The sequence below is a fragment of the Giraffa tippelskirchi genome, chromosome 6 (assembly GCF_054371585.1).
Source record: "Giraffa tippelskirchi isolate mGirTip1 chromosome 6, T2T-mGirTip1v1.2.pri, whole genome shotgun sequence".
Lineage (NCBI taxonomy): Eukaryota > Metazoa > Chordata > Mammalia > Artiodactyla > Giraffidae > Giraffa > Giraffa tippelskirchi.
Genome location: NC_137280.1, coordinates 8,027,484 through 8,039,565, shown reverse-complemented (window position 1 = coordinate 8,039,565; position 12,082 = coordinate 8,027,484). Strand labels below are relative to the sequence as shown.

The following is a 12,082-nucleotide window of genomic DNA, read 5'->3' as shown; positions in this document are numbered from 1 at the left end:
CAAGGAAAGAAGAGAGACCCACCACACTTATTTGTGCTATATGTCTAGGCAGCACCAAGACTTTCTTATTCTTAGATACCCATGTTCTGCATGTCACATCTAAAGGAAATCACAGTAAAAATGTTCTGACATGTGCAGGACAGAAATGTCTTTGGGCCTTTGACCATGGCACTTGGTATTCAACGATTAGTATCTTTTGTTATTTCAATTCAAACGTTTTTATTTGATTTTCTAAAGTATTGAAAGGCTTGACAATCAACTCATTTGTATATGAAATGGTCCCAAATGTGCTGTCTCATATAGCCACGTGTGATCCATGAGCATTTGAAATGTAGCTGGTGGGTGTAAGAGATGCTATAAATGTAAGATACACATCAGGTTTTGAAATCTTATTAAAAAAAAGAATATAACATACATCATTAATAGTTTTTAAACAGATTATTTGTTGAAATAATACTTTTACTTTATTAAGCAAATTAAAATAGAGTATTAAAACTAATATTACCAGTTTCCTTCTACTTTTTAAAATATAACTATCTGAAAATTTCAATTACCTATGTAGCTATTGTGTTTCTACGGTCCACTGCAAATTGGCACTTGCCATCTGCCTCTAGAGGGATGAAATCATAAGTTATGGCAGCTGCTGATTTAGAACATTCTCTGAAGAAAGTTCAGGGTGGAGAGCAGAAATGAGGCTCTCTGTGCTAAAAACTGGCAGGACAGTCTTTGGATAGTTAGATATTTTCAGGAGCTGATTTTATGAGCTCAATTCTTATATCTTCTCATAACTAGAAAAGCACTAAAACCCTTCATGGTGGTGACTGCTCCTTGTGAGTAGCAGAAAGCCTCACAAGACTAGCAGAAACCATCTGGAAAAAATAGGTGCTTGACGGCATGTATTACCCCTTCACCAAAATCAGGTACTGACCTTCCCTCTGCCTCTTTGGAGCCGTTTCTCAAGAGCTGTCTGAGGCGCTGTCTCCTGGGCTGCAGTCCTCATTTTTCCCCCAATAAAACTTAACTCACAACTCTCTTGTGTCGTTCATTTTTTTAATTGACACTATTAAACAGTGCTTCTCCAAAGTCTATGATCCTAAGCCTGATTTCAAATGAAAGCATTTTCCTGATTTCAAATGTACTATATTAAGTGAGAATAAACGCTCTTGCCTGACTTGATCTGTTCCTTCTTAAATCAGCAAAATTGCCTAGTTTTATAACCATCCAATACTTTTATTTTTCATTCATTCTTTCCACACTTATTGAACACCTACTACGTGCTAAGTCTTAGGCTGGACACTGACGATATGGAGAACAAAAGCGGACAGGGACTCTCTAGGAGCTGAAGTCAAGGGCAGAAGGCAGACATCGATCGTATAATCACACTGATAAACATGTAAGGTCCAATAGAGCTAAGGTCTCCGAAGAAAAGAACGCAGCTGGCCCAGAAGTCTGGTGGGAGGAGTTAACTTAGACCGGAAGAGGAGGCAGCCACAGAGATAGAAGGGATGGACGCCAGAGCTCGCGAGGAAGGAGGCGCTGTGAGGAGAGAGCGGAGAGTGAGGCGGAGAACAGTCCAGGATGAGGCCGCAGGGGCGGGCACACAGTTTGGGTAGCTGAAATGTCAGAAAGCTAAGACCTTTTATGGGCTCTGGGAGGAAGGTACAAGGCCATATCTGCATTTTAAAAGCTATCTACAGAAATGCTCATAGTGTTTCTGAATAAGAAAGAGTCAATTGGTGAAATGATTGGCTATTATTAGCCTGAAAGTTGAAAGGTTTTCATTCTTCTAGATTAAGCTACTGGGTATAAGTCTAGTACCTACAAGAGAAAGAGATATTTTAAGGAAGCACTTTGTGAAGTCTTGTCACATAGAAAGCTGGCTTCACAAATAGCCTATTTAGAACAAAACTTTTAAGACTTGGCTGTCCCAGTGCCTTCTTCAAATCATGTCTATTTTCCCCGCGTAAACTTAATAGTTGTAATGCCAAAATGACTACCACGGGAAAACATCCTCAGTTGCAGTATGCACATTAAATCAGATTACTTCCCTGTGCAATTTAATGGGACTAGTTGAGCAGATTAGGGACAATCTCAACAAGCAAAACAACATAAAAATACTGTCTGCTGAGCTTTGTTTCTCTGAATTAGTATTTTGTTAGGTGCCTTTTATTTCTTCTGAAGTCTAATGAAGAGAAAACCATGCAGAACTGGTGAAAGGAAATCTCACACACTCATCCTTATGAGAAACCAGGTGGAAATCACTATAGAATCCTAGGATTTTATAGATGTAAGTCTTCAGAGTAAGGAATGATATTGAGTACACTATGTATTAAACATTCAAATTTAGATTACAAATATTTGAGAGTTGGCAAAAATGCTTGTGCCAATGCACATTATGAACTTATGCTTTAAATCATGAACCGCCTAAAAATCAAATTGTCATGTAAAACAACGTTGAGTGAGAATTACACATCTTTGCTGATGAGTTGTGGCAATAATATGTCATACTATTATAGACTCAGAATTTGTTACTGCTTCCCCTCTGTACCATGGTACATTCTTCAATAATTTTATTACTTTTATGCTATATTTTAATGTTCATTTACCCATCTTTCTCTTGCCACTTTCCCCCAAGGTCAACAACTATACACTTTTCAAATTTATTCCTCTACAACACCCACAAAAGGACATAATATAAGGTAGGCTACTAAAAAATGGGTTTCCCAGGTTGCTCAGTAGGTAAAGATTCCACTTGCAATGCAAGAGACACCAGTTGGATCCCTGGTCCAGGAAGATCCTACATGCTGCAGAACAACAAAGCCGTGTGCCACAACTATTGAGCCCACGTGCTTCGACTACTGAAGCCCCTGTCTAGAGCCCATGCTCTGCAACAAGAGAAGCCGCTGCAATGAGAAGCCCACGAAGGGCAACAAAGAGCACCCCCCACAAACTGCAACTAGAGAAAGCCTGTGTGCAGCAACCAAGACCCATCACAGACAACTAATAACATAAAAAATCCTAAAATTAAAGTATGCATGAATTGTTTTAACAATGGCTAGCTGTTCGTGTTAATTTATTAAATTAACATACACATGAATTTCCTTGTATAGAACAGTGGTAAGAATGCAAGATTTGGAGTAAATCTATCTGGGTTCAAATCTCAGCTCTGCCACTTCCTAGCTCAGTGACCTGGGTAAGTTAGTTTAACCCTCTTTTCCTCAAAGTTCTCATGTGGAAACGTAGGATAATACTTATGCCTCCTTCATTGAGTTTCCTAAAATATTAAATGAGCTCATTTATTAAAAAAAGTATGACATGCAATGCCTGGCATATAACTCAATACATGCTTTCACCACCACCACCACCATCCTCATCATCACAGAATCATCTTAATTACCACCGTGGATATCCTACTAGTATTCAGCATAATTACTAGTATACAGCAGGCTCTAAAATGTCAAATTGATTTCAGTTCCTAAAACACACCAATGTTTCATTAAGCCAAAATGTGCATAGACAGTGTATTATTCATTCACATACTTGTTTACATTTCTATAGACAGGAATGTCCATATCAAGGACTGATGTTGCATACAACTGTTTTCATTTTATTTAAAAGAAATGAACGAAGATTTTAAAATTTCAAACTGACAGGTTAGATTAGCAAAAAGTAAAATCAGAGACACCACTAGAGGGAGCCTTTGTTCAGCGACTGACAACGAGAAAACTGCCGCGAGCACAGGACTTTTTTCTTTTTGACCGCTGGTCGAATCCTTCAGCTTCTCAAGCATCATTTCTAAGAAAGAGCACAGGTAAACTGCCTTGATGCTAGTTTTAAGAGACTAAAGAAATAACGGTATTCTCGGGAATTTGGAGAGACGCTCTCTCCTCTCCCTCTGTCCTTCTGTGCCTGTTGAAGAATAAAGGTACCTGTGTCTTTGCCCCTGTGCTGTACAGGCCGGCAGTCCTTCCCATGGCAGCCGCACTTGGTATACAGAAGAAAAATGAAGCGATCACGTTGCTGAGGCCATGGGCCAGGAACTCCTACAGGAATGATAACAGGGAAATGTATCATTTCCAATCACAATGCACTTATAGCGCGCGCGTGTGTGTGTGTGATGTGCTCAGTCATGCCCAACTCCTTGCAACACCATGGACTCTAGTCGGCCAGACTCCTCTGTCCATGGAGGAGTCTGTTTATTCAGGCAAGAATGCTGGAATTGTTGCCATTTCCTACTCCATGGGCTCTTCCTGACCCAGGGATGGAACCTGCATCTCTAGCGTCTCTTGCACTGACAGGTGGATTCTTACCACTGCGCCACCTGGGAAGCCCAAATTTTAGAGGCCGCAGATAAAGCTTGTCATAGGATGGAACGTCTTTTGTATTCTATTTCTGTTCTCTCCACTGGTTGTAATTTAACCACCATTCTAAAAATAGCTAACATTTATTGAGTGCTTACAATGAGCCAGAAACTGTTCTGAGCCCTTCACTCATTTAATCCTTGTAACAGTAACAGCTTTATAGGGAAGCACAAGGTATTTACTGTATCTGCTGCCAATTACTCGGGTCTCAAGTTACTACAGTAAAGGGCTTTGTTCCCACCACCCCACCAATGGCCTCCAGAGTGCTTAACCCAATGGTTAATTCCTACCTTCCCTGGCAGTAAAAGTGGCATTTGACACAATCTCTCACTTTCTCCGCCTTAAAGCCTCCTTCCTGGTCCTTCTTGGACCTCTCACCCTCTTGGTTTCCTCCGACCTCCCTGGCCACCACGCCTCAGCCTCCTCTGTGGCTCCTTCTCATATAAACAATCACAAATATCTCACAAATATTGGATCACTTCTTTCTCTATTCTGAGCTACCCAAATACATGTTGACAACCCCCACATTTATATCTCCAAGCCTAGAGCACTCTTTTGAACTTCAGATTGATATAGGCAACCTGTTACTCGGCATTTTCATTTGAACGGTGAACAGGTATCCCAAATTTAATTAATCAGCCATTGCTCTACATCCTCCCACTCTGGTCCTCCCACACCCTTCCCCACCTCAAGGTCTGTTTGTTTGGGCCAAAAGCTTTAGAGAGTCTTGACTTCCCCTTTGCCCAGATGGTGCCCACATCCAATTCATAATCTGTCCACTTCTCATCTCCCTCACTGCTGCATCCTGGTCCAAGTCATCAGATGTCACCTGGATTCCTGCAGAAGCTTCCTAACGCTTTTCTGCTTCTGCTGTTGCCAGTAACGCAGACAAAACTCCCTGCCCTCACAGACTGGTGTCCTAGTGGAGGGATGCTACCAACAGGCAAGACGAACACAGAAAGTAAAACAGAGAGGGGAAAGTTCTGGAGACGAGCATTTAGCTCACCGAGAAAGGCCTCTCGAAGAAGGAGATGTTTAAATAAAGGGGGAATGCAGCTACTTGAGGGTACAGAATTTCTGGAAAAGGCAACAGCAAGTACAGACATTCTGAGCTAGCAACATAACTAGTAAACGCAAGAAAAAACAAGGCAGGAAGTGAGGCTAGGACAGGCTACAAAAAAAATATGAGATCACAGAGGAAAAGGGATGGTAGCAAGGTCAGGTAGGGCCTTGTAAGCCTTGGCAATAGGCTTTTAATCTAAGTACCATGGGAAGCCACTGGGAGGTTTTGAGATGAAGAAAGACATGGTCTGTGTTATGCACCGCTGTATCCCTTCTTCCTAGACCGCTGTCTGCTATACAGTAGGGTTCAATACGCATCTGTTGAATGAATAAATCTGATGTTTTACAGATGACAAAACTGGGGCATAGAAACAATTTCAGAGTGAGATTTAGATATAGGTACTTTGGCATTCTAACCAATACTGCACAGCTATATCTGCAGACCTGTGTAGGAATGTAGGGCCGTGGGGCTTGAGACAAAACACCAGCAAAAGTAGATTCAGAAACATTCGCAATAAAATTTTCCTCCTTTGTATGCTAAGAAACCCTTTCATCCTTTAGTTTTTTACTAAGAAGGGTAATAGTGTTCTTTGTATTTTGAAATCCGAATTTTTTAAAAAGTTGGCATGCAATCATAAATATATTTAGATTTTCTCCTAAAAACATAAAGAACAGTACATTCTTCTATTTAAAAACTAAAGTGTACTATAACCAACCCACGAAGCTCAGATTTTCACCTTTCGGTCAGTGATTTACAGATTTTTGTTTTGGTTTGTTCTGCCCATTCTTGTTATACACTTAGGAAAGCTGTATTTTTCATAAATTCAACATTTTCAGCATCTGGCAGTACACATCAAAATGATAGAAAAGCTATGGAGAGGTGTGGAGAGGGACTGGGACATACTACACCTGATTGTCATCAACTGAATATCTGAATTTTTTGGCAGATCCTTGCGCAAGAGCCAGTGAGGCCACATAGCCTACAAGTGCCACTCCAAAAGCTTCAGTGATGACTGCAGAGAGCATGCTCATCGGGGGAGCTCGGGGTGGAGGAATTCTGTGAAAGAAAGGCCGTATTGAACTCATCAACTCACATGTAATTTCTTTAACAACTTGCAGTGAATTCAACTATGGTAATGACTCTGAAGTTGACACAAAATACATGAAATACCCCTGAGAAAACCAAGCAGCCTTGCCCTTAGAAGCCTTTTATTTTCTACGTTTTTTGGATAAAAGCAAAATCACAAAGAACACCGTAAGGGAGAGCGCCACACATTTAACCGGCATTTACTCCCAGGAAAGTTAAGTCATGGCACAGAAACTTTGACTCAACAAAGATTTCCTGCCTCAGAACAAAAGCAAATCTGGAACATTCTTTTATTGAATCTTGTGAAACATTTATGTGACTGGCACTAGAAACTGTATTTCCTGCCTTGAATACTACAGTACTGGATGCAAACACTAGTTTACTGTGAGCTATGATTCTTGAGCTAATCCTTAAGTTTGCCATTGAGTTAATTATGTTTTTAACTTGACCCTTTCATGGTGCACTTAATGATTGTTAAAAAGAGACAACAGACCCACAGTGGAGTCATTTGTGCTAAGCCCCATGTAAGCAAATCAAGAATTAATACCTAACTGAAGTGAAGTTTCACCGTATTCCAGGAATGTAATCTGAGACAAACAGCCTGGAATTACCTGGTCAACACCAGTGAGGTAATGTGCCCTTCCACACCCCATAGGAAGGCAAACTTACCGGAAACAATCTACTCTTTGCTAAAAACTCCCTTTTCCTGTCCTCCTTCTGACTATAAATGCCTTTTATTTTGCTTAGCTCTTCGGAGCTCCTTTCGATTTGGTAGACGGGCTGCTGCTCAATTAAGGAATTATTGAATAAACCCAATAGACCTCTAAATGTACTTAGTTGAATTTTGTGACTCTATGTACCACATTATGAAAAATATCTATATAGGCTCCATCTACCCTCTGTTGCAAAACGTGGGACCACATAAGAGCTAACACTATTTCTCAGTTTTACTTTTTGTTATTTTTTTATTTTTTATTGCAGTGTAGCAGACTAACAATATTGTGATAATTTCAGGTGGGAAGCAAAAGGACTCAGCCATACATATACATGTATCCACTCTTTCCCAAACTCCCCTCCCATCCCAGCTGCCACTAATATTGAGCAGAGTTCCATGTGCTATGGAAGGTCTTTGCTGGTTACCCATTTTAAATATAGCAATGTGTACATGTCCATCCCAAACTCCTTAACTATCCCTTCTCCAATCCCTCCCCCCAACAACCATAAGTTTGTTAAGTTCATGAGTCTCTTTCTGTTTTGTAAGTACATTTGTATCATTTTTGTTTTTAGATTCCACATATAAGAATATCATACAATATTTCTCCTTCTCTATCTGACTTACCTTATTCACTATGACATTCTCTAGGCCCATCCATGTTGCTGCACATGACGTTATTTCATTCTTTTTAATGGCTGAGTAATATTTCACTGTATATGTGTACCACATCCTCTTTATCCATTACTGTCGATAGACATTTAGGTTGCTTCCATTTCTTGGCTAGTGTATACAGTGCTGCAATGAACTCAGGGTGCATGTACCCTTTCAGATTATGTTTTGCTCCAGATATATCCCCGGGAGTGGGATTGCAGGGTATATGGTAGCTCTGTTTTTAGATTTTTAAGGAACCTCCATACTGTGCTACACAGTGGCAGTATCAATTTACATTCACACCAACAGTGTAGGAGGGTTCCCTTCTCTCCACACCCTCTCCAGCACTTAGTGTTTGTGGATTTTTGATGATGACCATTCTGGCTGGAAAATGGTCAGGGGAAGCCTGGCACGCTGCAGTCCGTGGGGTCATAGAGTCGGACACGACAGAGTGACTGAACACCAACAAATTCTGGCTGGTGTGAGATGATACCTCGCTGAAGTTTTGAATTGCTTCTGTCTAGTAATTAGTGATGTTGAACATCTTTTCATGTGCTTCTTGGTCATCGGTATGTCTTCGTTTGAGAAATGTCTGTTTAGGTCTTCTGCCCATTTTTAAACTGGATTATTTGTTTTAATGCTGCTTAAGTGTCATGAGCTGTTGGTAAATTTTGGAAACCAATCCCTTGTCAATCACATCCTTAGCAAATATTTTTTTCCAATATGTGTATTGTTTTTTGGTTTTCTTTATTGTTTCCTTTGCTATGAAAAAGTTTTGAGTTTAAGTACATCCTATTTATATATTTTTGTTTTTATTTCCATTATTCTGGAAGACAGATTAAAAAAGATATTGCTGTGATTTACGTCAGAGTACTCTGCCTATGTTTTCCTCTGGGAGTGTTATAGTGTCCACTGTCACATTTAGATCTTTAATCCATTTTGAGCTTATTTTTCTGTATGATGTCAAAGAATGATCTAATTTCACTTTCTAACATGTGGGCTTTGCTGGTGGCTGAGACAGTAAAGAATTCACCTACAATGTGGGAAGCCTGGGTTCAATCCCTGGGTTGAGAAGATCCCCTGGAGGAGAGCATGGCAACCCATTCTAGGACTTCCCTGGTAGCTCAGCTAGTAAAGAATCCACCTGCAATACAGGAGACCCTGGGTTGAATTCCTGGGTCAGGAAGATCCCCTGGAGAAGGGATAGGCTACCCACTCCAGTATTCCTGGGCTTCCCTGGTGGCTCAGATGGTAAAGAATCTGCCTGCAATGTGGGAGACCTGAGTTAGATCTCTAGGTTGGGAAGATACTCTGGAAAAGGGCATGTGAACCCACTCCAGTATTCTTGCCTGGAGAAGCCCCATGGACAGAGGAGCCTGGCGGGCTACAGTCCGTGCGGTAGCAAAAAGTTGGGCATAACCGAGCAACTAAACACACAGCACACAACTTTCATTTTTTACATGTCGCTGTCCAATTTTCCCAGCACCATTTGTTGAAGAGACTATCGTTCCAGTATTATGTTGTCTTGCCTCCTTTGTCATAGATTAATTGACCAGAAGTGTGTGAGTTTATTTCTGCACTTTCTATCATGTTCCATTAACCTATGTTTCTATTTTTGTTCTAGTACCATACTGTTTTGATTTGTGGTATAATCTGAAATCAGGGCACCTGGTTCTTCTACCTCTGTTTTTCTTTCTCAAGATTGCTTTGGCCATTCTGGGTCTATTGCATCTCCATACAAATTTTAAGATTTTTGATTCTACTTCTGTGAAAATGCCAGTGGTAATTTGATAGGGATTGCACTGAATCTGTAGATTGCTTTGGGTAGTATGGTAATTTTGCCAATATTAATTCTTCTAATCTACAAACATGGTATATCTTTCCATCTCTTTGTGCCTTTGATTTGTTTCATCAGCATCTTATATTTTTCAGAGTATAGGTCTTTTGTCTCTTTAAATAAGCTTATTCCTAGGTATTTTATTCTTCTTGATTTGATAGTAAATGGAATTGTTTCTTGAATTTCTCTCCCTAATATTTCATTGTTAATGTATAGAAATGCAAGTGATTTCTGTGTATTAATTTTGTAACTTGCAAATCTTTGTTTTTGTTGTTCATCTTTTCCCAGGATCCTGGATCATCTTCATCATCATTCTGAATTCTTTTTCTGGAAGCTTGCCAATCTCCACTTCATTTAGTTGTTCTTTTAGTTTGATTTTATCTTTTTCCTTCACCTGGAATATAATCCTCTGCCTATTCATTTTGATTAACTTTCTGTGGTTGTGGTTTTTGTTCTTGAAGTTGTGGGACTGTGTTCTTCCTGCTCCTTCTGTCTGCCCTCTGGTGGATGAGGCTAAGAGGCTTGTGCAAGCTTCTGTTTCTCAGTTTTAAACAACTATTAAAAATATTTCTTCCAACTAATCCCCAGTCATTGTCTTTTTCTTTTTTTTGAAAACCACTTGAGCCAAAGTATCATTATTTATTTACCCCTGATGATGCTTTGTGACACTTAACTCCCCTCTTTAAAAAAATCCCTCTGGGGCAACAGTAGAAGAAAAGGGGAAAATAATTAATGTTGATGTAATACTGAGCATGTAAACTGAATGCTCAGCACTTTCATAGTAGCAGTTTTATTAAATTCTCCCCACAATCCCTGGATCAAGTACCACTAGTGTAATGTATAGAGAAGAAAACCTTCTAAAAAATGTACCTTAATCACAAAGTGATGCTAGAGCTGGGATTCAACCTCAGCTCCATCTCTTATCAATGCCATACTTTTTCAATGATTTTTTTAAGAAGATGAGTTTGTAAAAGTCACTCAAAATAAAGGCTAATTAGACTAGATGGAGAGGCATGGTCTTTTTTGCCCACTCCCTCAAGTTTAACCCAAAGTCAAAGTGATTTGTACCATTAGAAACCCTAAGACATACACATAAAAGTGTTTCAAACTATAAGAAACTTTGTTTCATGAATATCAAGCTTGATTAATTATTAATAATGATAAATTAACCTATAGGAATAAAAAACAATAAACTGAATTTGAAGGTAAAGTAGAGAACCCTTCAGAAAACACAAGCCAATTCCTATAATCACTATTGTCCTATGTCTGGAAGATAAAAATATAGGGAAGCCCACAACTCTAATTTTGCCCCAAATTTATAAATATTGATGTATAGTACAGCCCATTAAAAGAGAATGATTCACAAGACATCCTCTTTCTCCCCTAAGATGATGTTGCTTTCTTTCAGGCTGTATTTGGAAAAATACTTTGTACTTTCAGGGTGAAGGTTCTTCTTTTTGTTAATCTTCTCTTAGTGTCCAGAGGAAGGCTTTAAGACAGGTGGGAAACATGCTCTCTTTTCTATTTCCACCCTCTCTTTCACCAATGCATACCACCCATGTCTATGTACTTGCTATTTCAGATGATGCTTGTGTACTTTTACTATATTTTAAGTGAAATAAAAATAGTCATAAGAATGTGTGGGTAGAATAGGGAAGGCTAGAGCATGACTCTAATTTGGAAATTCAATGTTCTGCTTTCTTTTTCAAATAATGTGTATTAATAATTTTCAAATCTTTTACTTGAAGCAATGCTGTATAAAATAGTTATCAAGTTCTCAAATAATAGATATACACTTTAAGAAGTTATTTTTCTTTATTGTGAACTGCTTCTATCACTGTAAAATAGAAATTAACCAGAATTTTGTACCACATATAGCTCAAAAGCTATGTGAAAGAAATAAAATTCATACCCACCTACTCCCCCGTTGCTTCCTCCATCAACAAACAAACAAACAAAAGGAAAGAGAAAAATAAAAAAGACTACATTACCCTTTTGGAATGTGACCAACTACTTCTAATCCGTATGTGTTTTCCATATTGGTACAATAACAAGTAAAAGATGCAGCAATAATCTGTGTGGTTCCATTTGAAAAAGAGAAAAAGAAAATTATTCCTGTCTCTCAAACATCCTAAAACTATTTTTAAAAGCAAACATTATTCATCTGCTCCATCATTATCAAGAGTAATAGAGTAGTTGCACAGATTTTTTAAAACTAAGAAAACATTTAAATAAAAATTCCCTCTGAGATTTGAGAGCACTTAATCTGCAGTCTCAAAAATTAAATGGCACTACAATAATACAACTTTTATCATATCTTTTCTAATTATAGCAGCCCAGTTATGTCTGATTCTGAAGGGGAGCAGAAT

The 12,082-nt window shown here is 39.0% G+C and overlaps 1 protein-coding gene across 1 annotated transcript in view; it reads right to left on the bottom strand.

Moving 5' to 3' along the window:
- Positions 1 to 12,082, bottom strand: part of SLC26A7 (solute carrier family 26 member 7) — a 138,878-nt gene that overhangs the window by 58,616 nt on the left and 68,180 nt on the right. The window contains exons 8-10 of the mRNA XM_081496849.1: positions 11,705 to 11,787; positions 6,333 to 6,480; positions 3,930 to 4,043 (exon numbers count right to left, since the gene is read on the bottom strand). Of these exons, the coding sequence (XP_081352975.1) occupies positions 3,930 to 4,043; positions 6,333 to 6,480; positions 11,705 to 11,787 (345 nt within the window). The remainder of the gene's footprint in view (positions 1 to 3,929; positions 4,044 to 6,332; positions 6,481 to 11,704; positions 11,788 to 12,082) is intronic.